At 45.8% G+C, this 27444-nt stretch overlaps 1 protein-coding gene across 3 annotated transcripts in view; it reads right to left on the reverse strand.

Moving 5' to 3' along the window:
* The window catches only part of ERG (ETS transcription factor ERG), a 137768-nt gene that overhangs the window by 77501 nt on the left and 32823 nt on the right, over positions 1–27444 (reverse strand). For all 3 annotated transcript variants that reach the window (XM_088051945.1, XM_014255719.2, XM_014255720.2), the window contains exon 2: positions 23196–23283. In XM_088051945.1, coding sequence (XP_087908071.1) covers positions 23196–23234 — 39 coding nt within the window. In that variant the 5' untranslated portion in view covers positions 23235–23283. The remainder of the gene's footprint in view (positions 1–23195; positions 23284–27444) is intronic.

Here is a 27444-nt window from a genome sequence, read left to right on the forward strand (position 1 = left end):
ACTTTATATTCTCAGTCTCTTTAAAGGATTTATAATTTTTTGATTAAAAAAAAAAAAAACCAAAACAAAACAAAATCAAAACTTTAAAGGTATTTCTTAGAGAGTTTTGCTCTCAAATCTAAATATACAGATTGGATAAGAAAACATGTTTATGCTTTGGAGTAATGCAGCCAACAGACTATTTGAGGATGGATTTCTACTGACTTGCTACCTGAAAAATCAAAGTCATTAAAATGCAGGCTGACAGCAATGAAAGTTATGTAATTACAGATTCCTTCCTTTCTTTAAAGCACCTCTCCCTTCAAAAAATGTTTCCCCTGCTCCGTCAAGTGAAATATTTCAGGAAACTCCCTCATAGCTTATCTCTGGAAGAGGGAAGAATATGATGTGTGGGTTCTGCCCACATGTGTGAAGCTGATCCTCGTCTCCCACATCCAAGGCAATTTTTAGCCAAAATTGTTTGCTGGCCCAGAGGGAATAATGGTTTCAAGTTAAAGCCACATGCAGAGCAAGTCAGAGAGAAGAGATGCTACCCCCTGTCAAGCTTCTCAGATGTCTGGCTCTAAAAATACTTTTCTCGTGTCTGCCATGCCAAAAACAGTAATATTAACAGTGCTGCTATTACAGCCAGCACTTCCAAAACTGCCTCCTCATTAAAGTCTCTCATCCAAAACAATTTAAATGCTCTATATCTAAACCACATGAAAGTCTGTAACAGTGGGGACAGGCGTTATCTGAGCCTCACCCAGCCTGGTTTGCTCATCAGGAACTAGTAAAGCATCTGAAATCACGGGCCCACTGTCCAGTTTCCTGGAAAAATGCTGTCAGCCACACACTCTCTCTTACACAGCTCCACCCAGGCTCTCACAGACCTCATTTTTATCGTATTTTTTCAGAAAAGCCCAGCTGACGCTGTGGGAAGTCCTGCAGTACCAGATCGCAGTGTTCCCATTAAACCCGTCTTGGAGAGCCTCTACTTAAGGCATGTACTTACATGATCAGGAGAATTTGCAGCCTTTAAAAACAAAACTTATCATTTTGGAGCTTCTGGTTCATTTCTTCAGTTTGAGATTTCCCTCTGCTGTGAAGGGCAATGGATGCCAGGCCTGACCCTACAGCTCTGACTCAAATATCCCACAGATTTTAAGAGGGGCATGAGAAGAGAAATTCCTTTCAGAAACTTTCATAAAGGAAAATTATTAACTTGATTTATCTTAAGTGATGTCAGGAAGCTTTGATCTCTAGCGCTGGGAATCCAACAGAGTGTCAAGAAGATGCACCAGGATCTTCTTAGTGGTGCCAAGCAATGGCACCAGAGCCACGGGCAGGGGCTGAGCCCAGCAATTCCCCCTGCACAGGAGGCACAACTTGTGCCCTGGGCAGTGCCCAGCCCTGAGCAGAGAGCAGAGAGGGGCTGGAGTCTCCTCCTGGGGATATTGCAGAGCCCTCTGGACACAGCCCTGTGCCCGCTGCTCTGGGATGGCCCTGCTGGAGCAGGGAGCTGGCACCAGTGACCCACTGTGGGCCTTTCCAACCTCCCTCATCCAGTCATTTTGTATTGTTTACCTCAGAAATTTTTGTTTTTAACTTCTGATGATAAATTCATCCTCCTAAAGGATGCATTAAGTGTGAAAATACTTCTGTCTCCTTTGCTGGCCAGGTGCCATTTTCCCATTGCACAGCAGGTGACTGAAGCACAGAGGGACCTCAGGATGGAACAGGCACCAGGCAGAGATGTGTGTCTGTCTGAGGATCAACAGCTGAGGAGAGGAGAGAGGCTGAGGGTGCTTGGTCTGTCCAGCTGGAGCAGAGCAGACTGAGGTCAGAGCTCCTGGGATCTGCAGCTCCTCCCGAGGGACAGCTCCGATCTCTGCTCTGGGACAGGGACAGCACCAGGGCATGGCTGGAGCTGGGCCAGGGCAGCTCAGGCTGGAGATCAGGGCAAGGCTCTTCCCCCAGAGGCTGCTGGCACTGCCCGGGCTCCCCAGGGAATGGGCATGGCCCCGAGGCTGCCAGAGCTCCAGGAGCGCTTGGACAGCACTGCCAGGGATGCCCAGGCTGGGATGTTGGGGGGTCTGGGCAGGGTCAGGGTGGGACTGGGTCATCCTGTGGCTCCCTTCCAGCTCAGGACATTCTTCATTTCAAATGGAACAGAGACCACATGGGCTGTTACCTCCACCTGATGTTGGCTATAAGGATAAGCCAAAAACAAAGCTGTTTTATCTTCCCCTCATCCTGAAGTGGGATGGGTGGGGAGCTTTCCCAGGCTGCACTTTATTCACACTTTGTTTATTCACACGGAGGGCCTGGCCTCCTGTGACCAACATCATCACAATTACCAACAATTTGCAGAGTGGTCCCAGTTTTTCAGAAGTGCTGCAGACTTTTCCAGAGGCTGCAGGGACATGGCAACCGTTTCCTCTGAGTGGTTGCCACATCTTCCCCCAGCACTGGCTCCACTTCAGCGATGAGTGAAGGGACTCCTATAAAAATTGTCTGAAAAGCACTCAGGGATTGCTTCAGACTAAAAGCTGCAGTTCTTCACCATATGGTGCAAATGGCCAGGAATAAAGTATCTCCTTGTCATGAGAAGCTAAAATCTTCCAGAGGCACAGGGATCCTAGCTAGGAATGATACCATCAGCCTTGGTTGGAGGGTTGTGCACTTGGACCTATTTTAAAGGACATTTTCTGTCACAGAGGAAAAGTAAAGATAAAATAATTTAATTTTTAGGGAGATCCAAGCAGGCACAAAGTGCTGAAGCAGAACACTTCACTGAGCTCCTAAAGAGACAGGATTAAATATATTTTTAAAATTGTATGTAGTTATACAAGTACTGGTGAAAATTAGCATACAGAAGGGAATTATAAAACTTTTAAAAAATCACAGTCCCATGGGAGACTTTTGCCCTCCTATCTCACACAGAAAACATTAAAAAAAAGTAGTAATTTGTAAATCCAAATTGTTATCCCTTTACCTCTGACACATTTAACTGGGTGCTAAAACTACACAAGACAGTAATTTGAAACATATTTCGTAGAACTTTTATTCCATCCATGGTTATAAAGTTGGCATGCAAATTTTAAGTTTAGAGGAACTCTTCAAGCCTGTGAATGTACCTTTCACAAGAATCAAGAAGCATTCAGCATTCACAAGAATCAGAAGAATTTGTACCTACAGAATCAAGAAGCAGCAATGTATGCAAATCCTTTAGAGAGATTATCTTTACCTTAGCTGCCCAAAAATTCAACATCTAGATTAAAATTGTTGCCTGGGCTCCTTTGAAATCTATTTAAAAATGGGATTAAATCCCCTCAGGATATGCCAATATTTCCATGAGCTCTGAAGACAGGTTTAGCTCTCAAAGTTAGGGGAGATGGACCGTGATCCTAAAGACATGAAGTTTTTTCTCAGTGGTGCCCAGTGACAGGATGAGGAGCACTGGCCATGAACTAAAATTCAAGAAGTTCCCCCTCAGCATGAGGAAGATTTTCTTTCCATGGAGGGGGCAGAGCACTGCAGTAGATGCTCAGGGAGGGTGTGGAGTCTCCCTCTGGAGACATTCCAAACCCACCTGGACACCTTCCTGCGCCACCTGCTTGCTCCAGGTGACCCTGCCCTGGCAGGGGGTTGGAGTGGATGATCTCCAGAGACCCCTTCCAACCTCAAGTAATTTGGGATTCTGTGATAGTCATGGCATGGAATTCAGAGCAGGGTTTCACAGGCCTCATCTGCAGGACATCAGGAAGCAGAAATAATCGGAGATGGGAAGGCAGAAAACACATCCTACAAAGCACATGGCCTTGGGCAGCCAGTGCAGCTCCTGACCTGAGGGAACTCACAGCACACTGGGAGCTCACTGACTGAAGTGAGAAATCAACTTGGCTCCCTCTGCTCCAGCTGATACTGATGGGAACTCTGAATGAAGCATGTAGCCACTGCTTTATGCAGCTCCCCAAGTGCTGATATATCTGAGAGCTGAGGAAGCTGTGAAGAGAAATTGGGTCATCCAAATCACCAGTTTCAATCCAGTTCGGCACACAGGTGCTTATTTAGCCTTGGGTGTAGGCCAGGCCCCAGAAAATGAGATGTTGTGCACACCTGGGGTCACACCCATGCCTTGGCAGCCTCCTCTGGAAAGGAAAAGGCTCCCTCGAGGGACAGTGACCAAACTATTCTTTCTGCAGGCAATGTCTGAGGCTGTGCCTGAAGGCACTGATGTGATGGAACTGATGTTCTCATGGATTCCTCCTGTTCCACATTGTTCTCCCAGGCAAAAGGGCTCCCAGTCCACAAGCAAATGCAGGCATGGAACCTGAGTAGACATTTCACTGCCTGATACAACTTGCAGAGGCCACAGCTAACCCCGAGGCTCCCTCTAAGCATTTTTCCAAGGACACCACTTGATGGTATAGCCAGAGCCCTTAATTGTCACAGTCACAGAAGAAGTGACATTCCCTTGGCAGGGGGAGACTTAGAAAATGGATTTCCTATTCTTCTGTATTTCATTTTTATATTTCATTTCTTTCTTTCTGGAATCTGCTCAGCCTGGAGAGGAGCCCCAGCTGAGAGGGGCTCTCAGCCCTGGGTGTCCCTGACTGTCCCTGGTTGTCCCTGTCCATCCCTGGCTGTCCCTGGCTGTCCCTGTCCATCCCTGGCTGTCCCTGTCCATCCCTGGCTGTCCCTGGCTGTCCCTGTCCATCCCTGGTTGTCCCTGTCCATCCCTGGCTGTCCCTGGCTGTCCCTGTCCATCCCTGGCTGTCCCTGTCCATCCCTGTCCATCCCTGGCTGTCCCTGGCTGTCCCTGTCCATCCCTGGCTGTCCCTGTCCATCCCTGTCCATCCCTGTCCATCCCTGTCCATCCCTGGCTGTCCCTGTCCATCCCTGGCTGTCCCTGTCCATCCCTGGCTGTCCCTGTCCATCCCTGGCTGTCCCTGGGTGCAGGAGGGGCAGAGCAGGCCCAGGCTCTGCTCCAGGCCCAGCAATGGCACCAGAGCCACGGGCAGGGGCTGAGCCCAGCAATTCCCCCTGCACAGGAGGCACAACTTGTGCCCTGGGCAGTGCCCAGCCCTGAGCAGAGAGCAGAGAGGGGCTGGAGTCTCCTCCTGGGGATATTGCAGAGCCCTCTGGACACAGCCCTGTGCCCGCTGCTCTGGGATGGCCCTGCTGGAGCAGGGAGCTGGCACCAGTGACCCACTGTGGTCCCTTTAGCCATTCTGTGATTCTGTATGATTCTAATACAAATCAAACCCCAAGCATTTTTGAACCATCTGAACAGCTCCAAAAGATGATTATGGTATTAATTACCATCCCTGCCATTTGTCAGGCACTGCACCACATGGATCACTGCCTGACCCAGACAGAATACAAGTGTATCACAAGCTTAGGACTTTGTGCAGAAAAACTTTTAAGAAGGTTATCAAAGAGAAATGGTTGTCACAGGACGCAGGTTCATATTTCACTATAAATTAGAACCTGATAAGCAAAGAGCCAGAGACCAGTTTTCAGCATGGGAGATTAATTCAGTGTCTCAAAAATGCTTTTCAGTGTTATTTAATTGCCATGATAATTATTCAATGGCACATATTTTATTTTTTTTTTACATTACTTTCTCAGATGGATTTGTCAGAGCGCAGCTCCTTCTGCTTGGCTTGATGAAACATTCTGTATTTCCTTCAGTTTGTCCTGAATAACCTAAAAAATACATGACCATGGATATAATCTCCAATCTGATTGGGGTCTCGCTTCCTGTTTTCCAGCTCATTACCAAATGGATTAAACAACGCTGGATTTAGGATGTGATTTGAGACACCCTGCTACTGATCTTGAGCGCCAGCCTGAAAAATTTGTTTTGACTATTTTTTCATGGTTTTTCCCTTGTTATTTTTTCTTGTTTCTTTCCCATCCATTTTTAATGGCTGACCAAATGTCATGTTTTCCTTTGACAAGAAAGCTTTTTGAGCTGATTTTTTAAAAAATAAACCCGTTCTTTCAAATCTGAATTTTTTTTTTTTTTTTTTTTTGGTGTGACCTAAAAAATGTGTTACAACAAAGACTTCCAATTTTCCTTTGGAAAATACATCCCACTTCATATGGTTGATGGAGGAGGTGTATTTATAACTTTGCCATTGTTTATTATTGCACTGGTTAGGTGTTATTTTTGCCCTGCAGTAAAGCTTGGAGGTGCTTCCCAGCTCTGCTCTCATGTTTGTTTTTAGAAGTAAGTACAAAGACTGTCACTCTTAAGTTCCCCACTTCCCCTGAGTCCGTACATTCGTGTTGTGAGCAGCTCAGGCACTTCATTCTTCAGGCTTTTCAAAACTCCTGGATTAATACCATTAGGTCTGGGTAACTTGTTGCTATTTAATTTATCAGTTTGTTCCAGCACCTCGTCTGTTGATCCTGGCAACAGAAGCAAAATGCTTTAAGGGCGCCTCTAGAGCAGATATCTAAAGAAAGTCACACACAACATCCCTAAAAAAAAAAATCCTCCCTCCAGCAGCCAGAATTGGAGATTAGAGCCTGGTTCATGGATGTGAGCCACCTCAAACCAAATGGGGAATCCAAATATCTCGGGTCCTTCTGCTGCCGAATGTGTGGTACCACGTCAAGGCTCTTTATAATTAGCACAATACATAACAGATTTGTTTTTCCTCCCAAGTAGTAAACATTCTCATGCTTTATTCAGCTGAGGTGGCTGCTGCTCTGCTCCCAGCTGTGTGTGTGTGCAGGCACACGTATCCCAGAGACTGAGCACAGCGTGCTACAGCTGAGAGACAAACCTGATCCACAGCGCAGAATCATGGAATGGCAGAATCACTCATGTTGGGAAAGACCTCCAAAATCATCAAGCCCAACCTGTCACTGATCCCCACCTTGGCAAACAGAGCACTTGGTGCCATGTCCAGGTGTTCCTTGGGTCTCCATCACCTCCCTGGGCAGCTCCTGCCAAGGCCTGAGCTCCCTTTCCATGGGCAAATTCCTGCTGCTGTCCACCCTGAGCCTCCCCTGGCCCAGCCTGAGGCCGTTCCCTCTCCTCCTGTCCCTGTTCCCTGGCAGCAGAGCCCGACCCCCCCGGCTGTCCCCTCCTGCCAGGGACTTGTGCAGAGCCACAAGGGCCCCCTGAGCCTCCTTTGCTCCAGGCTGAGCCCCTTTCCCAGCTCCCTCAGCCCCTCCTGGGGCTCCAGCCCCTTCCCAGCTCCGTTCCCTGCCCTGGACACGCTCCAGCCCCTCCAGGGCTCTCCTGCACCAGCCACAACTGGAGCCAGCCCTCGAGGGGCCTCTCAGAGCCAGCACAGAGGGACAATCCCTGCCCTGCTCCTGCTGGACACACAATTCCTCACCCAGCCCAGGGGCCAGTGGCCTCTTGCCCACCTGGGCACCCCTGGGCTCGTGTCCAGCCCCTGGCACCGGCACCCCCAGGTCTAAACCCTGTTCCAAAAGAACTCTTGGTGACACAATCACCATCACTAAGGGGGTATCATCCCAAAAGCACCTATGCTCATTAACTGAACCCCAAAGAGCGGTGTCGGCCACATCTGCCACTTCCTTGCCCCAAAACTGTGGCAATAAGAACAAACTGAGGAACTGGCCAGGCCTGGACACCTCTGTTTACACAAAGCAGCCTGGAGACAGATGAGCCAGGGAGGGAGCTGACCTGGCAGCAGCCCCTCAGCCCTCTCCCCCCATCCCAGCATTATTAGGGCTGCAATGGGATCCATGTGTGACCGCCCCACATGTGCATGGCGCTTCCTGTGCTCCCAGCCCTGCCCAGGCTGGGTTGAAATGACAGCATTTTATTTATAAATCTGCTGCCAGAGGCCTGCAAAGGCTGGGCTAATTCTGGACACCTGCAAGGTTCGCTCAGGGATCAGCCAGTTGGGAAAAGAAGCAGGAAAAGTACCAGGAAGAGAGAAGAGCAGTGCCAGCCCCAAAGACAGAAGTGCTGGGAGCAAGGAGAGCTGCTCCCTACATTTGTTTTGGAGTATGTTTTTTGAGACCAGACAAAAACCCCATTAAATTTGGGGTTTGCTTGAGCTGTACACATCCCATGGTGGTGGGGCTGCAGGTCACACTGCCCAGGCATGTCTCAGTGACCAACTCCCAGACTCCACAAGAACTCTGGGATTTGGTTCTTTTCTGCCTTGAGCACATTAAACCAAGCACAACCAAAAACAAAGGTGGGGGAGGATCAAATCTGTGCTACAGCAAACCATCAGAAATGGTTTCTCCAAAGCCTGCCTGGTGGATTTAATATGACTGGTTTTTGGAGGCTATCTATCATTTTCGTTTGTCATGAATATAAATCCAAAAATCCCTGGATCCCAGGAAGGCGCTGAGGAGAGTCAGGCAAGATTTCAAAAGGGACGTGCTCCTTAACTTGGAAAGTTGGCAGATGATTTAATTTTGTGAGCAAATTTGACAGTGCCGTAGGAATTTTCCAAAATCAAAGAGCCCTTTCATAGGCTTCCCTACCCAATACTCAATCCAGTGTCTAAGAATAACATTCAGCCCTCATTAATTAATGATATCAGTCCGAATAATGTCAGATTGCCTCAGAGGCCTTGCCGGGAGGGATGAATCACACCCGGCCGGCTCCAAGGCTCTCGCTCTGAGAGACTCCAGTGTGTGATGACGGAAAGCTCAGCCTGGAAAGCTCTCACCCACGGAGCCCCAGCAGCCCTCACCCCATCTGAGGCGTGTGGAGCACACTTGGAGATTCCACCTGGATGCATCAGGAAGGAAAATATTATTTTCACCCTGGTTAATTGGTGCTGCACCTCCCCACGTACTTTGTGTGGCGGATGCAAGAAAGGACTCCAGAGGTCCACTCATTTTTGGGATTCCCAGCAGAGTCAAGATCGTGTCCAACAGCAAAATATCACTAAGAAATCTCTACCTGTGATTCTGGCTTTTACCAAAACTACAAACTGGGATTTCTCACAAGCCCTACTTAGCTGATCCTATTCCAACTCAGGAAAAGTCACACCAGCTGTCTCTGTAAATGCACGATTTTACTGAAGCCATGATTATGTATGAAAACACCCAGACTGCTTCCAGAGTGCTCTGTCCTAATATTGACATAAAATTGCCTCATTTCTATTTGCAACATGATTGCAAATCCACGATTGGAGTTTTCGTGTATCCACACTCCTGCACCAGCTGAAAGCAGAGACTCCCTATCAGCCATGAACGTGAAATTTGGTAATATTTGTGAATCGCCATCTTTTCACATCAGTGTTGCATTCCTGGGCCTCATGAAAGATCTCCAGGCAAGAACAACCACATTGTTTAATGCATTCACATAAATATTTATCCACGGAGGTTCTCCCTTTCCCCTCACAATGGCCACGGCTGGCCAGGCACAAACCTCGTCCCCATGGAACACCCCAGTGCTGCCACGAGGACCAGCCCAGGGCTGAGCCTGGCTCAACCTAAACACAAAAGAAAGGCACATGTGGCCCTGGTTGTGGGACCCCATCACAGAGGTGAAGTGTCAGGCAGACAAAGCTGGGACTTCTCTTTTTTTTTTTTTGTGCAGTGTTTGTTTATCTGCCGCACACGTCGTGCCCGGTAACGCGAAGCCGCCGGTTTCGGATTACAAATATACCATAAATGCCATAAGTGATTTATTTTTCTGCCGCGCCTGGGAAAGCAAATTTGGCATTTCTAAATAAAAAAAATCTTAACTTGATGCTGATGTATTCTGATTGCCACTGCAAATATAGATGTTTTTGTTATGCACAAGCACCGTTTTGATGTGATGGCCAAAGCTCTCTGAGGGTTTGATTCGGAGAGATGGAGCTTTGAGAAAGATCCATCAAATTTTGGGACCCCCGCCACAAACAATTTTCAGTTCACTAGGACTGGTCTGAGAACAACTTTAATGTGCTTTTTACTCTGAGGCATGTTGGTTCTAAAAGCCACTGACAAGTTTCACACACAAACATTTGTGTTTGGAGGAGGCGCTGCCAAGCAAGCCTGTAAAAACCATTAAATCTAGAATTTGTTATTTCACTAAAGCATTCTGAAAAATCACACCGAGAGACTGCATTTTGAAAAACCTGGAGACGTTAATTTCACCCCTAAAATGTGATTTCTTTGAAAATCCCTTTTTAACTCCGTAGTCCCTGCCACAGGATCCACCCCAACATCTGGAGAGCAGAATCCAGGCTGACAGACTAATGCACATGTGGAGCAGTGTGTCTGCTCCTTTGCTGCTTCTCAGGACAGACACATTGTCTCCCTCTCCTTCTGCCTGTCCCCTCCTTTTCTTTCCCTTCTTTTTTTTCCCCCCCTCCCCTTCCTTTAATAAGACTCCACATGTCTTGCAGCTCTCTGCTGCGAATGTGACCAGGATGTGATATTGCCTTGCACCAACACACAACGTCTGGCTTAGGTGATACCAAGTTACTGCCCTGGCTTTGAATGCCTGCAAGGTTATTAACCAGCACATCTGGCTCTCTCCCTAGGAGGGTGAGTTCTGCAGTGCCCCAGGAATTTCTTTCATACACCACTTTTATTAGCTTTTCAAAAGAATACGGATTACCACTGGAAGGGAAGACTTAGGGCGTTTGCAAACATATTGGTCGCCAACCTGCTTGCCATGCTTGAAAAGCAACAATAACCAAAACTCGTTATTTGATTTTCAGAAGTAATCTTCCTTCATTTTAGCACGCTCTTACTGCTCTTGGTCTGCATTAATGAAAAAAATGGCTGGTGATTTGTGATAAATAGACCTTTTTTTAAAATGACAATACAGAAAGCTAAAAGGATAGCTTAGTTTGGAAATACAGCCCCCAAAACATTTATTTCTAATCCTATTTTTCCTGCAGACCTCACTCCATGATCACAGAAAGGGAACAGAAATGTGTTTCAGGCTTAATCAAAAGAGCAACGCACACGTGTAGCTCCAGAGAGCAAATATATCTCCTTTGCCCACACATGGAAGTTGCACAGGACATGAAGTTAAAATGCACAAGTGATATTACTGTAATTTCCCATCTGGACATCCCTATTTCAGTAATGCCAGAGAGGCCCTTTCTGGTTTCATTTATGTCACTTCCGAAGCAGTTTAAGACAAATGGGAAAACGATGGAAAAAAACCCATCTATGTGGGGTTGTTGGAGAGGGAGCTCCCCAGGGCTTTCCTTCTACCTGCCCAGCAAAGTTCAACATTCTTGGCCAAAACTCTCCTGAAAAAACCTCGGGAAACAGCTGCCCAGCTCCCTGCCTGCCTCCCAGCCCACCTGGAACTCCACCTTCCCAGGAGGAACCTCCACCACCTGCCACTGCTGAGCACACCTCAAGCACAATACTCTCCAGGCAGAACTGAGCAAGCCCAGAAAAAGAATTAAGCAACCCTAAAAAAACCCAACCATTTTGCTGGACTTGCTAATTAATTTCCTTTTGAAGCCAGTGAGGCCAGATTTTCGGAAGCTGTCGGCACTCAGCAGCTCCCATTGTTCCAAGCAGGAGTTGTTTGGCACTCCCAGATTTTGAAGGGCTGGCTCCTTCAGGTAGGTGTTTAAATGGGAGCTCTGCTCTCCACTAACCTTTCGCAGTTGCTTTTGGCCAGGCTGATCCTCCAGAAATATCCCATTGCAAAGAGCAGTGCAAGCACTCACAGAAAAGTCTATTTTAAAACTAAGCATAAATAGCCCATACTCCTCCAGCCAGGGAAAAAAAAACCAACATTCTGTGATTTCCCCAACCAAGGGAGACAGCCAGGCAAAAAGTTCACAAACTCCAGTAAATTCATACAATGAAAACAAAACAAAGATTCCTAATTATGCAAATGAAAACAGTGAATGTTTTCAGGAATGTCACAACCTTACGTGGGGATTTCTGCCAAACTGAGCAAGAATTTAAATCCATCAGATAAAATCCTGATTTCTTTAGATTAATATTCAAACAAAGGGGATGCCTGGTTGAAACTCTAACCATAAATTCTAGTATCAGATAAATTACAGCCAACAGAATGTAAAGATCTTCTCACCTCCTCAGGTGTGAATCTTCTGAAAAGCCCACCTTGGCAGCCTTAAATTTGGCATTATTCAGTCAGCTCCAGCCTTCAAAAGAACCATGACTCATTTGGTCCATTAAGGCTCATGGAAATCCTTACAGGGTTTTTTGTTGCGCCTGCCTATAAATTGCATTGTCTTCTTAAGGCTTCCTGTCCTGCAAACAGAGGCACCAGCACAGAGATTCAACTGAGATTGTTTTCCCCCTCTTCTGCTGCTTTTATTTAACACCAAAAAAAAAAAAAAAAAAAAAAAAAAAGCAGGGGGGAGAGAGAGAGAACTGGTAGAAGTTCCTTACAGGAGTTGGAAGAGGACATCTGCAGGCAATTTAACATGAGGGTTTGTTTCTGTGTCAGCTGGCAACCCCTGGATAACTCTGTCATGTAACTTATATGCTAAAACATGATGTAGGACAACTAGTGAGACTGGGTAAATATGGCAGCACATCAGTTTTATTTGATTAAGATTTATACTTTTTTGATGGGAGCAGCCCTGCCATAAACTCCAAAAACAAATACAACCCTGGAGCTGTGAGAATGTCCCACCCTGATCTTCAAACCCACCTTCTGCTGCAGCCCAGGAACAGAAAACAGGTTTTTTTCAGGTGAAGACGGGAATTTTCCCATTCCCTCCCAGTTCAGGAGTGATCCAGCTCATCCTTCTCTGCAGAACGTGGAAGGGCTCAGGCAAACACGAGGCTGAGCCCACGGTTTGTGCCTCAGTTCACTGCTCCCTGCCCATTCCAAAAGGCAGCTCAGGAACACACACCAGGATCCGAAGGGAGCTCTGGAGATAACCCAGCTCCCCAAGTTCCCCCACCCCATGTGTTTAACTTCCTCCCAGCCAGAAGAATCTGGTCAAGTGAGGAAAGCTCATCCATCCTGGTTCCACTTCTGCTCTTGCATCAGATCTTATGTATTTTGACATTTACAGCCACACATTTGAACTGAGGCCCTGATTAGATTCAATTGGTAAAATTACCTTCCTCCCCCTTTCTCCCCCTTCCTCCCCCTTCCTCTTTGTGTGTGTGCACGCTTTGGTTTAGATTATTAGTAATTTAAAAATCAATCTTGCAGTTAAATGTTTAATGGCATAATTGCTCCTGTTGCCTAAATTTGTTTAGTTTGTGCTTTATTAGCATGTAATAACTGAAAGTATATTTTCCTCTGTCTCAGTTAATAACATCTCTGCCATGGCTGACAAGCTGTGAGCTGGCTGGCTGCAGTTCTGGGACAGCTTTGGGGGAACTGGAGAGATTTTCTGAAGCTTTAACTTAGGAGTCGGTGGCTGCCCTTAACTGAATCTTCAGTTCACCTCCACTTAGGTTTTAAACAATTTTTTTGTACATTCCGAGTTCCTTTTGAGGGCCTTTTAGTCCAAGTGTTGGGCAGGGAAGTTCTGTTGTCCCAGACCTGGACAAGTGTGCCAGCTGTGTCACACAGAATGGCTAAAGGGACCACAGTGGGTCACTGGTGCCAGCTCCCTGCTCCAGCAGGGCCATCCCAGAGCAGCGGGCACAGGGCTGTGTCCAGAGGGCTCTGCAATATCCCCAGGAGGAGACTCCAGCCCCTCTCTGCTCTCTGCTCAGGGCTGGGCACTGCCCAGGGCACAAGTTGTGCCTCCTGTGCAGGGGGAATTGCTGGGCTCAGCCCCTGCCCGTGGCTCTGGTGCCATTGCTGGGCCTGGAGCAGAGCCTGGGCCTGCTCTGCCCCTCCTGCACCCAGGGACAGCCAGGGATGGACAGGGACAGCCAGGGATGGACAGGGATGGACAGGGATGGACAGGGATGGACAGGGACAGCCAGGGATGGACAGGGACAGCCAGGGACAGCCAGGGATGGACAGGGACAGCCAGGGATGGACAGGGATGGACAGGGACAGCCAGGGATGGACAGGGACAGCCAGGGATGGACAGGGATGGACAGGGACAGCCAGGGATGGACAGGGACAGCCAGGGATGGACAGGGACAGCCAGGGACAGCCAGGGATGGACAGGGACAGCCAGGGATGGACAGGGATGGACAGGGACAGCCAGGGATGGACAGGGACAGCCAGGGATGGACAGGGACACCCCAGGGACAGCCAAGGATGGACAGGGACACCAAGGGACAGCCAGGGGCACCCAGGGCTGAGAGCCCCTCTCAGCTGGGGCTCCTCTCCAGGCTGAGCAGATTCCATCTAACAAAGAGCTAAACACAAGTCCCTCTGTGCTTAGTGTAACTTCACCAAGTCCCCATGGAAAGAGTGCAAAGACACAGGTGCTTCCCAAGGAAAAGGAACCCCTTCCTAATAAAGGTCTCCCCTTTTCTTTAAGAAGGGAACCCAGATACTGCTGAAAGTAATTGAATGGTTTGGGAAGGAAGGGACCTTGAAGAGCATCCAGTTCCAACCACCCCTGCCATGGGCAGGGACACCTTCCACTATTCCCAAGGTGCTCCAAGCCCCATCCAACCTGGCCTTGAAGATTTCCAAGAATTGTGCAGCCACAGCTTCTCTGGGCAACCTGTGCCAAGATTTCTCTCACATTGTTCACAGCCTGGACGTGCCAAGTTTCTGGGAACTTGGAAAATCTCTCTGTGTGACTGAGTATGGATAGAAACCTGTGTCAGCCCACCCTGGAAGGCTCACAGCACACCTCAGATTCACCTCCCTCCTTCCCAGTGTAATTTGAATTTGCAATAGCAGGTTACAGTGTCCCACTGAACATTTACTGCTGTTCAAGGAGGTGATAATGACTGCCAGCAAGTTTATCTCTTTGATCCAAGGCAATCACAGATGATATGGAATACACAACACACATGCCAAACACTCCTTTAAGCCTCAGCAGCAGAAGAAATTGATCCCTTCCGTGTCACAAAATAAAACCCCAAAAACACTGGAAGCAACAGAATCACAGGCCTGGAGATGTAGGAGAGTAGGTTTAGATGGGATATTAGGAAGAAATGCTTCCTTGGGAGGGTGGGCAGGCCCTGGCACAGCTGGGGCTGCCCCTGGATCCCTGGCAGTGCCCAAGGCCAGGCTGGACATTGGGAGCACCTGGGACAGTGGGAGGTGTCCCTGCCATGGCTGGGGTGGTACTGGATGGGATTTAAGGTCCTTTCTACCCCAAAACATTCTGGGATTTATATCTTACAGTAAAAGTCACCCGTATTAGTTGAATTTAAACATGCTGTAAATCTGGAGGGCAATATTTGGGGTTTGCAGGTTATTAGGCAGCAAAAAGCTGAATTTCTGAGGAGGATGTGGTAGAGAAGGAAGCACTGTAGAGTCTCTTGGGAACAGAACTCATTGGGCACACAAACACGGGATTTTAGGGGCACAGCAGTTACCCTTTCTGCTCTTCTAGGTGAGGACAAGACACATTTTTTTGAGAAATAAATAAAATTGCACCAGGAAAACACATATTGCACAGAATCAGTTTCTCTAATTAAGCATGTATGGAAATACCCAAATATTCCCTACTGACCTGAGCCAAGGAAGATTTTCCACAACAAGAATTTGAATTGTCTTGAGAAAGAATACTGGGAGTCTGAAAACATCCTACAGAACAACAGGAAAAGACTTATGGCAAATGATAAAATAAGAGGTTGGTGAAAGGTATCTAATCAAATGCCCATAATTGTTTATGAGGTAATGTCTGTATTAACAATCTAAAGAAGGGGATAAAACAACACATCAGCCAAAGATACTGCACCCCAAAGTCAACTCTGGGACACCAACAGGATTGGTGAAATAATCCAAAAGAACCTTGAGGAGATAAGAACATGGGTAGGAAATAATGAAGTAAAAATTCATTCAAAGAGGATGGGGCTTAGAATATGTTGAAATATGAGATTTTCTAAAAAGGGAGAGAAGAGAGAGAGGAGGAGCAGGGAGAGTGAGAGAGAGGAGAGATTCATTTTTGAACAGATGAAGCACATCACCAAGTCCAAGAGAATAATTTATCCCTGTCTGGGCTTCTGGAGCAGCAGCTCCTGGAAAATGCCTTTCAGCCCTACAAGGCATTACCAGAAGTGTAACAAAGTGGTCATTAATGACCAATTTGTGACCAAACAGCCAGGACAGCTGAATTCTGGGCTAGATGCAGAGGTGAGGGGGGAAGCTGCCTCATCCCCACCACCCAAATTGGACCCTGAGCAGAACTAATGTGCACATGCTGAGGGTGCTGGCAACCTCCCCTCAGCTCTCCCTATAAATCTCCCTCTTCAAGAAGGTGAGGAGGAGCAAAGTCAGTGTGAAATTGAGGAGTTTGAACCCATACAGAGTAGCTGAATAAGAGGAAATGCTTCACAGTAACGAGTCCTGGGGAATCATCCCTCAGGAAAGGTGAAAAATGACCCATTGCTTGGGCTATTTGTGGCCAGATGAAGACAAAACGCAAACCCAGTGTATGTTAAACAGTAACCTCTGAGTTGCTCGGAGCTCATCTCCACACATCTTTAGCATTTGCTCTGCAGATCTGTGTGAGGATAGCCCAGGGCAGGTGGCTTCTGTAAACAATTTTCAAGGAAGAAGGACACAGTCCTTTAGAGAGTCCCAAGGCTGCTCCAGAGCCAGACTTTCTTGCACCCCTTCCTTTCAGTAATCTCAATGAAGCCACACACAAAAATTACAGCTTTGGAAGCACAAAACAGCATTGGGCACTTGGGCTCGTGGATTTGCTGACCGCACATGCCAGGGTGGGCAGGACCTTAGGAAGAAGGGACAAATATTTTGGCAGTGGGCTTGAGAGACCTTTACAGGCTGAGATTTCAGAGCCCTGAGTCCCACTCCAGGCTCTAGAGCAGGGCAATAGGAACAGGATGAATCTTCTTTCTCAGTGTCCCCAGAGTATAACCGGTTTTGTTCCTGTTCCAGTTTGTCTTGTCTTTCTCAACTTCTCGTAGCTTCTCCCCACCCTCAGCTTCCCACCCTGGCTCTGGCTTCCAAGACCATCCATTTTATGATTTCTACCCATCACCAGTGGAAACATCCAGACTTTTAACCGTCTGGCAGACTGCAGAAATGAGATTTAAACACATCTGACTCGATGTAACAAAGGGTTCGTGTAAAGCACATCTATCAGCCAGAGCTCTGAAAACGCATTTGGTACTCTTTAGTTTGCTCTTTCCTGCTTATGAAGAAGATAATTTTTGTTTAAAAATGGCCCCACTTAAGGAATTATCCATGCCATTAGTCCCTATAACAATAGAGATTAAAGTCTCTAGACCATCCCCTATCAAAACAGCATACTCTTCTTTGAACATGTCATTAACACTGTTTTCCATCTGGTTGTTGGCAGCAATCTTGGATTTGCTCCGAATTGCTGAAAGTTCATCAATTATAGCACACAGAAGCCATTATCTCTCTTTTCCTTTAGCAAGGAGGTATTTGCTCAGGCAGACAGAAGAGGTAGAGTTCAAGAGCAAAGAAAAAATAAAAAGCAGCAAGAATTTACTCACTGGAACTCTATGGCAATCATTTGGTTACCATCCAGAATTTTAAGCTGCTGAGAAGTGAATCACAATTCCTGCCTAGGAGGGGATTCCAGAGTTCAAATCCAGTAGTGATTCTGGCATTATTAGAGGTAACTGATGTGTGCTGACACAGGAGGGAAATGGAACAGCAGATCTGAACCCTGGCAGTGTGGGAGCTCTGAATGAGCACGAGAGGGAAGGAGTGCCACCCACACCCACAGTAAACTCAGTTTATAAACTCACCCACGGTAAACTTCATTTTCTGAGGACACAGAGCAAGCTGTGGTGATCATTCAAACAAGATTTAGGGGCTGTAATCCAGCACAATTAGTAAGAAGAGCACTGAAACTCAAACTGTGGTTTTACCCTGTCAGTACTAAAACAGGGGAAGAGCTTTTAAAGTTTCGCCAGAATAATGAATGAAGCCCACAGTGAGAGGTAAGAAAAGGGGATGGAGCTACAACTGTTCAGCTTCAGGGGCTGCTGATACTGAAACCTTTTCACATCTATCATGAAGCAGGCAGCAGTTATCCCTGAGCAGCTGCCAGGCACCAGATTGCAGCCCAGGTAACATCCAGGAGCTTGTTCACCTCCCTGCTCCGGGGCTAAAGGCACCTTCTCCCAGCGAGAGGCCACTGCAGGACTTTTGATGGGGTCATCACTGATTCATACCTGGAGGAGGGCTGGCTCATTAGTCATTAGCTGCTTTCAGGAGCAGTTATTCCCTATTTTCTGGAAGGGATAGGAGTATGTTATCACCTGGTGGCAGGCTGAGATTCAGCAGAGCTCCGTGCTCCACATGGATCACCTCCTCATCCAGGCTGCAGTGGCTCTCAGTTTGCTTCACGTGGGGCTTTGGGCAAAGCTCTTTGTATCCTTGGCTGGGATTTCCATGCTCTCACTCCCAGCTGAGCTGCCCAAATACCACTTCATAAGCAATGAAAGAATTGCTTTAGCCATGCAGAGAATCCACAAGGACCAGGATTCTGGCTCAGGCAAGACCCCAAAAAGTGTTGAGGGTAAAAGCCTGGCTTTACCCTCCTTATCCTGGGAGATAGTAATAATAGTAATAATAGTAATAATAGTAATAATAGTAACAATAGTAACAATAGTAACAATAGTAATAGTAATAGTAATAGTAATAGTAATAGTAATAGTAATAATAATAATAATAATAATAATAATAATAATAATAATAATTCTGTTGTCCTTCCCTTCTTGTCCCCCTGCCTGTTGAGGCAGAGATTGTATTGTGCATACAAAACTCCCAGCATAACAAAGTCTTGGATCCTATTTAGAGATTCTACAATGACAGGAAAAATAACAGATTATATCAGACCCAGAATATGCTCCTTAACAAATAATACCATCTAAAAAAATCAGATTTAACCACAACACAGCAGATTAGGTAAATCCAGAAGCAGCTCTACACTGACACAATTTGAAATCCAACATATTCTTTGCGCAACAAACGAGTTCTGGAGTCAGCTTTCGTGATGCTTCCAGTGACAATGTGGGATGCTGTGCATGGAAATGTGGATTTGCCATCACAAACCAGGCAGAGAAGTGTTAAATTCAGGAGGGGTTTTCAGAAACTGCTATGGAATAATGCTTTTATTTCGTCTGAAATAATGAATGATATGAATTTCATTATTATGAATAATGAAAACCAGGTTTTCATTCACTTTTAGTATCAGGAACAGCTTCCAGATTTGATAACCCAAATTTGACAGATTCAGAGGCAGCAACCTCAGTTCCATCCACAGAACAAATGAGGTTGCAGAGACACAGACCAGCCAAGCTTGGCTTGAAATGTTTGATGCCCTTGGAGAATTTTTTATCAAGAATGTCCTCTTTGATTAAGCTGTCTGGGGTGTAAATTGTTCCCATTCTCCACCTTCTGCAATGAAAAACAACCCACAAGCTGCTGCCATTCACCCACCTCTTCAGCCATCCCACATCTCAAAATCATCACCAACAAACAGAAAAATCAGACCAACGAAACGTGAGCAGACCAAATCTTCCACCGGCCCTGATTCAACGAAAATGACACCCATTATCCCAGGAAAGACACCATTACTGATAAATGCAGTTATTTTTATTTTTTTTTTACCTACACCATGCCTGAGACTCTCCTCTCCCAGTGAGGCCCAAAGGAACAGCAGTAACTTGGTTTTTTGAGAACTGGTTCCACAAAATCCCCTCACAGTGATGGCCCAAGCTAACTAAAGTCAAACAGACATTTGACCTTTTTGAAGCCAGAATTTAACCCCTTAAAAAAATACAAGGTTTATTTAAAGGTCAGTATTTACAGAGCATAAATCCCTAAAAACAAAATATGCAAATCTCAGGCAGCATTTTGTAGTTTTTCTGTGATTATGGCTGTAAGAACTGGAGTTTAACAATAACAAAACAACAAAAATATCACATTAAAGTGTGTAAACGACACTCTTGCCTACACAAAGCCACAATTTTATCCATGTGAGGAGGTTTATTTATTTCAGTTCTCTTACAGGCACTCAATGTCTAAAGCTGCTCAAAGATCAGGGTCAGAATTCCCCATATTTTGCTGAACTGGAAATGAAAATCTGAAAACATCCATCCTTTTTCTTGTCCACATCAAATGTTTCTTTCCTTTGTGCTTGGACAAAACACAAGGTCGTGACTCCAGTAGAATTACACATCAGGGAGCCACAGGGTCACCAGATCAATGTCAGATGCTTCACTGAAGTTGAAAAATGTAAAGCTTAATCTTTAGTATCTCTGGAATGAAGCTGCCCAAACAGAAGGAGGACACACACTTTGAGGCTTTCCAAACATTCCCAAAATTGGACAGGATCTGCCTGGGTGCAGAATGGGTAATTCTGGGTAAGAATCCAGCTCCATTCAGGGATGGAGCACAAGAACATTGAGATTTGTTATATTTTCCTTCTGGTACCAGAAAAGGCTGATTTCAAAACAGTCCACACAAAGCTCACATGATGCACATGAAATCCCCATTTCTGAAAAGAAGACATCTCTGAGTATTCATCTTGCCTTATTCTTGTATATTTTACATTATTTCTCTGCACATATTCAGGCAGAAAACTTAAATCTTGAAATCTGCCAAATCTTAATAATCCAGACACTTCCCAGAAAGTGAATTTTCAAAGTTCCAGCTCTAAATGTGTGTGGATGAGGCTGTGTCTGCTTGTTGAAGGATATAAAGAAACACCACCATGTGTAATGTGACAGAATTCAGCTAATTAAACAAAACTTCATCAGTGACGATTGTAATTAACCCAGTTTGTCTCCTTTGCATCGTAACAGCAATGAGAGATCATAGAATCTTAAAATCATGGAATGGTTTGGGTTGGAAGGGATCTTAAAGCTCATCCAGTGCCACCCCTGCCATGGCAGGGCCACCTCCCACTGTCCCAGGTGCTCCCAATGTCCAGCCTGGCCTTGGGCACTGCCAGGGATCCAGGGGCAGCCCCAGCTGCTCTGGCAATTCCATCCCAGCCCCTGCCCACCCTGCCAGCGAGGAATATTTTCATAATATCTTAACTTAAATTTCCTCTGCTCCAGTTTGAAGCTGTTCCCCTTGTTCTGTCACTCCAATTCGTGATGCATTGTCCCTCCCTGGATTCCCTGTAGCCCCTTTGGACACTGGAAGGTGCTGTGAAGGCTCCACAAAACCTTCTCTTCTCCAGGCTGGAGAATCCCAACCTTCTCATCCTGTCTCCACAGGGGAGGTGCTCCAGTCTCTCTTATCAACTCTGTGGCCTGCTCTGGACTTGTTTCCATGTCCTTCTCATGCTGGGGGCACCCAGATCTGTGAGCAGTGCACACAGAAAAGCCCACCACACCAAAGAGGCTTTCTCACATCCCCTGCACTTTATGCTTGTTTTTAAGAATGTAGCTATGTCCACTTTTAAAGCCAAAATGACCCGAGCATCCATGGCTGCTTTCCAAAGAATGTGTTCAGACCACAGCAGGCCCTAATGACATAAACAGAAATCAGAAGGATTTGGAGTAGAGTTGGCCAGCTTTCCCACCCCAAACACAGCATTAAAGTAATTGCCTTCCTCACACCCTTTTTCAATAAAACAGCAACTCTGGGGTGATGCTCTGCTGAGAACAGACTCCTAGAATTCCCTTGAACTCGCCATTACAGAGATTTTCATGCAGCTCTCTTGCTGTAATAAGATACTTTCATACCCAGCCTTGCCCTCTCCCACTAACTCCTGTGGTTACAAAAACCTTCTTTGGGCACCAGTTTTGGCAGAGAGCACGAAACTGAGTTATTCTTTATGTTATTTCTGCTTCTGTGGGCATTTAAAGAGCATGAAGAGGTACTAAATCCCCCTCAATGTTTTCAAGTCTTACTGGTTGTAACCCATGTTGAGGCAAAAACTCAATTTTTTTGAGGGGAGGAGGATTTGTTATTCTGCTCTTTCCATAAAAACAACTGAGGACAAAAAGGCTGTGGAAGTGCTGGGTTTGGAAAACCTGGAGAGGGAGGAAGAATGAGCTCTCCCACTACTGCAACTCATCCTGGTAACTAAACAGGACCCAAAAACAACACAGAAGGATAGAGAGAGAGATTCTTTCATTCACTGAGTTTTACAGAAAAAGGGAGTTGTTTAAAATAATATTTCATTTTTATTCTATGCTTCAGTTAAAAATAAGTTGTAAAGTAAGGCTTTTTCTAGAAAGAGCTGCTGACTGGTAGATGGCAGCCAACTGAGGAGAAACTCCATGAAAGAAGTTGCAGAAAATGTAACTTCAAAGAAAAACAGACAGAAAGGCAGTCAGAAAGACTGAAAGAGTCCACAAAAGATCATCCAGTGCCACCCCTGCCATGGTCAGGGACACCTCCCACTGTCCCAGGAGCTCCCAATGTCCAGCCTGGCCTTGGGCACTGCCAGGGATCCAGGGGCAGCCCCAGCTGCTCTGGCAATTCCATCCCAGCCCCTGCCCACCCTGCCAGGGAGGAATTTCTTCCTTATATCCAACCTAAATTTCCCCTTTTTCAGTCTGAACCCATTTCTGTTTGTCCTGTCACTCCAGTTGCTGACAAAATTTGTGTGCAATACCCCAAAATTACTTGTTCTCTGCAGCAGCTACATCTCCCAGGTCTCACAGGTTCCAAGTCTTCCATAAAGAAGGATAAGAAAACCACAGCAATAATAGTAATGGTAATAATAATAATAATAATAATAATAGTCATAATACAGTAAAAACAAACACTCCCTTCTGAAATGCAGCTAACCAATGCTGGTTTTAAAGTGTTTTAAACATTGCACTGAACATATGTAAGGGATGCTTATTTGGATCTGAATTTTTGCATTATGCTCATTTTCCTTCTGCAGCTGAATTTAATGTTTGCCACTGGATGTCGTGGAGCAGAATCAGGGACATAGAAATCCTGTATTTTTCAAGGAGGTGTATTTTATCAAACACACCAAATATTAAAGGATGATCAAGGAGGGTTAATTTTAGAAAAAGCTATCTTTAAAATATCCATGTGCTTCAGAGCAGATCACACAGGTGTCAGCAACAAAGACTGCAGGGCTGACTCAGACAACAGCATGTAAATATTGAGGAATACAAAAGCCCATGTTGGGCAGTAGCACAGTTTATAAACATGCAAAAAAAGCTGTGGTATGTGTACATATTCTTTAATTTTATGGCTCTCCAAACATCTGAGGACTCACAATAAACAGGAAACTAACCTTGATGTGAGCTGCTGGATCGGGGACAGTCTGAATCATGTCCTTTAACAGGCCAGCGTGTTTACCAGGAGCTCAGATCCCAAGGCAGCTGCATAACCAGAGAAACAAAAGTCATATCATTTTACTTTAAATGTTTATTTTCAATATAAATCTCTTTTCATAGGCTGATAAGCATCTTTCCTTCACCAGACCTCCTCGAGACTCAGCACAGCTGAAGCTCCGAGACACTTCTGCCTCCACGGGGTCTGATGAGGATTTATTTAATGCAGGAGAAAACATTCAGCCCTAAACTTTTTCATGGAAAAATGGTCTTTATGTGCAATGTAGGGTTTTCCCAAAGTAAGAACTTGGGACTTGCTCTGCCCTGCCCAGCCCCATTATTCACCAGAGCTATCAGAGATTTCCACGAGCCATTCTTCCCAATTTAGAAACACAGCAGGACTGGGACAGATCTGCAGCTGATATTAAAAAGGACCATTTCACTGAAGCTGTGCCCATTTACAAGAGCTGCAAATCTGGTCCAGACCCTCAATTAACAGCACTTCAGACAGGGATGTTCTGGAATCCCTTATCCATGTCCAGTAATCGAGTGCAGAGGGGCTGGGGCAGGTGGGGTGCATTTGTCTGCATGTGTAGGGGGTGGAAAACCATTAAAGCTCTTTAAAATAGCAACAGCATTTGATGTAAATAATGTGGAGTACTACTCAGTAACTTGAACACCAAATAACTGCTAATAAATTGGGATAAATAAATCAAAAAATTAGAAAATGTGGGAAAATGGGGGAACATGAGCATCATTTAAAGTAATCTTGTCTTTTTCTCCTCTCCCTTAAAGACCGGAAATTCCCATTTTTCACACAAGAGGTTTCCTTTTGCCCATGATCTTGATCTCAACTTTTAAAGCACAAAGGACTATCAGGGAAACAGCAATTTTCCTCAGCATCAGCCTTTTTTTTAAAATTTCCTTATCTTCTCTCATATTTACACTAACTTGAAAATCAAACTGCATTTTTACTTATTGATTTAGGGGAAATATTGCCTGGCTAACACCGAGCTGCAGTGCCCCAGAGACAGTGATGTGAGGGGACCATCTATGAACTATTCAAGTCTAATTTACATAAACTACACTAAACAGTGCAATTAAAGTCATCACCATTCAGATCTTTGCACATTTCCCCTTTACTACTTAAAACAGCCAACTTTCCCCCCTTCAAATCCCTTCAAATCCATGAAAATAAAGTAGTTCATTTGAAGGCCTACTAAAGAAATCCCTAACCAAGCCAAATTCCCATTTTGTCCACTTTTCCCAGCTATATGTGGATGATCAAATGGGATACTGACATCATGGTTTTAAATGAAGATTTTTCTTTCCACAGAACTTCAAAAGCAAGAGATGCTTTTTCAGTAAAAGCAAAATTTCACCATCAACATCATTCAGATTGAAGTCAGACAGAAACACCAACAGCACTGACGTGCTTTTCTTTCCCTCCCTCCCTTCCCCAGTAAATCCATGCCTGCCACATCCTCATTGGATTTATGGGATTCATATTTTAAGCTTTCGAAACATCACACACAGGATCTGGAAAGTGCTAAGTTTCACATAAACTGGACAGAAGAGTATTTTGAATCCAGTGTTAGGTCATGTTTTCAGTGTTTTCATACTCCCAGCACTGTGATGCCACAACTGCACCTCGCCCCCAGTTAAAGAAGCCCACCCAGGAAAGGGGATTTGTGCCACATCCAGATTTATTCTGGCCTTTGCTCAACTTCCAGCAACACCTAAGCTTTAAAAATATGTGTTGAGCTCAGAGGTAGGAACTCCATCCCAAAAATGTCCTGTGTCACTCAAACCAGATCTTTGTCTCAGAGCTCAGTCTTGAAGCTCTCAGGGTGAAAGAGAAGTTGTTTGAGCTATTCCAGGCCACTCATTTTACATCTTTTCCCTGAAAAGATGGATCCTTTATGGAAGAGAAGACGACAAAAGAACATTTGCAAACCAGTTGCCAACTCTGCACCACAATGAATGGGAATCAAAGACAAGCAAATGTTGTCCAATATGAGTTGGAAAAATGAGTATGTAACTGTTCTGGACATTTGACTTTTCCCTAGTACTGTTATGAACTTAAAAGGGGGAATTCTGCTTTAAATTCAACCTTTGGCAATGCATTCTTCTTCCTCACCTGGATATTCCAGTCTCACTATTCTGAAGTGGGACAAGTCCTTGTCTGCAAAATACATGATTTTTATCTAGAAATCATGGCTAAAAAAAATGGCTAGTACAGTTTTCCTTGCTTGTTCCAAACAGAAATACAATTTTCATTATTTCAACTCCACCTTTACAGGCTGGAATTGGAAGCTTCCAGACATTTAGTGCTAACTTGAGAAAAAACTTGCTGGTATCTATTGCCAGACCCTCCTCCACCCTCACCCCAAATTTCACGCTGGTCATGTCTGTGCTTGATGGTCAGTGACAGGGTCTGTTTGTAGCTATAGGGCTTGCCCTGCATCCCCTAAATTATCAGGACTCTAAGGCTAAGAGCCAAAACTGACACTAAAGCCTGGTTTAGGGAGATGTCTCTTTCCAGGAAACTGAACAACACAAACTGAAAGTTAAACACTGGCTTAGCAGCCTTTCTGATTAAGGGTTATCCTGGAAGGATATCCTGGATAAGACTGAGCAACCTGGGACAGTGGGAGGTGTCCCTGCACATGGCAGGGGATGGAATGAGATGATTCCTTCCAACCCAAACCATTCTGTGATTCTACAGGAGGAATTTGTAGCCACAGAGCAGGTTTTCTTACACTTCCTGGCATCCCAAGTCAAGGCTAACATTTACTAATCCAGCTTTAGCAGTACATTAGGACTGGTTTCCATCCTCTGTTGCATTCAAAGTGTCACACAGAAGGATGGCACTAGTGAGAAGTAGCAATACTTGAGACAGGAGATGTAAATTCCCCTCTGATGCTCAGGACAGATTAAAATATCAAGACAGAAACTAGATATTGTACAAAACCAGCCAGAGCTGGGTGTGCCAGTGCTACCCCATGCAGGAGATAGATAAACCCTGGAGCCTGCTGTCTTTCTGTGCACAGATTTGGGGAGTTATGTAAATACATCAAAGGGTTGGGGAATCATGTACAGATCTAGAGCTCACCAGATGTGATTGCATTGTTCTTTGTTTTTTATAGATGTCTCAAAAGGATCAAACTTTTTAATATATACTACCAAATAACTGAGGCCAAACGTCCCCTTTATACGGGGGCTGAATACAAACCTCTCACCTTGCAGACAGGGACTTAGGTGCATTTTCAGTAACTTGGCATGCTGTGCTCACCTAGAAACCCCAGCAGGTTCCTGTTGACATGTTCTAAACCCTGCACCAAAGTGCTGCAATGAGGGCAGTGAGCAAGGCTGACACAAAAGGGCTCCAGGCCAAACTCCGGCAGCGCGACACCCACATGGAGCAGAGCAGGGCTGCAGCAAACAGAAACACTCTTTGCCAGGAATGAACGTGGCCCAAATCACAAGTAACAGGATCCCTGAGGCTGGAAAAGCCCTCGCAGCCCATGGAGTCCCAGCTGTGCCCGATGCCCACCTTGTCCCCAGCCCAGAGCCCTGAGTGCCACGTCCAGCCCTTCCTTGGGCACCTCCAGGGATGGGCACTGCAAAGCTCCCTGGGCAGCCCCTGCCAAGGCCTGAGCTCCCTTTCCATGGGCAAATTCCTGCTGCTGTCCACCCTGAGCCTCCCCTGGCCCAGCCTGAGGCCGTTCCCTCTCCTCCTGTCCCTGTTCCCTGGCAGCAGAGCCTGACCCTGCTCTGGCTGCAATCTCTTGTCAGGGACTTGTCGAGGCTCCCATGAGCCTCCTTTTGCCCTCTTTAGCCTTTTTTTTCCAGGCTAAAAGTACTATTCTGCACAGGGAATAATATTTGGAATACGTAGCCAATTCTGGCTGATGAAGGGCTGTTTAATCAACAGCAAACGAGGTGCCAGAACCGCTGGGCCTGGTTCCTGGTGCACGGAAAGCAAGGACAATATTAAATGGTGATCCAAGCACAGGCTGCCAGGGAGACACAGCTCTGCCTGCAGGCTCTCTCCAAGGAATCTTGTGTCCCTGCTGCCTGAGATGTGGACATCACACAGGAGAACAGCTCAGAATGGCACTGGCAGAATAATCAAACACAAAGGGCTTGAGGAGAGCCTCTTTTCCTGTGACAGGCACCCAGCACTGGGACTGGCACACTCTGGTG

This window comes from Pseudopodoces humilis, chromosome 2 (genome assembly GCF_049639895.1).
Source record: "Pseudopodoces humilis isolate 2021_Gansu_Grassland_sample_001 chromosome 2, ASM4963989v1, whole genome shotgun sequence".
NCBI lineage: Eukaryota > Metazoa > Chordata > Aves > Passeriformes > Paridae > Pseudopodoces > Pseudopodoces humilis.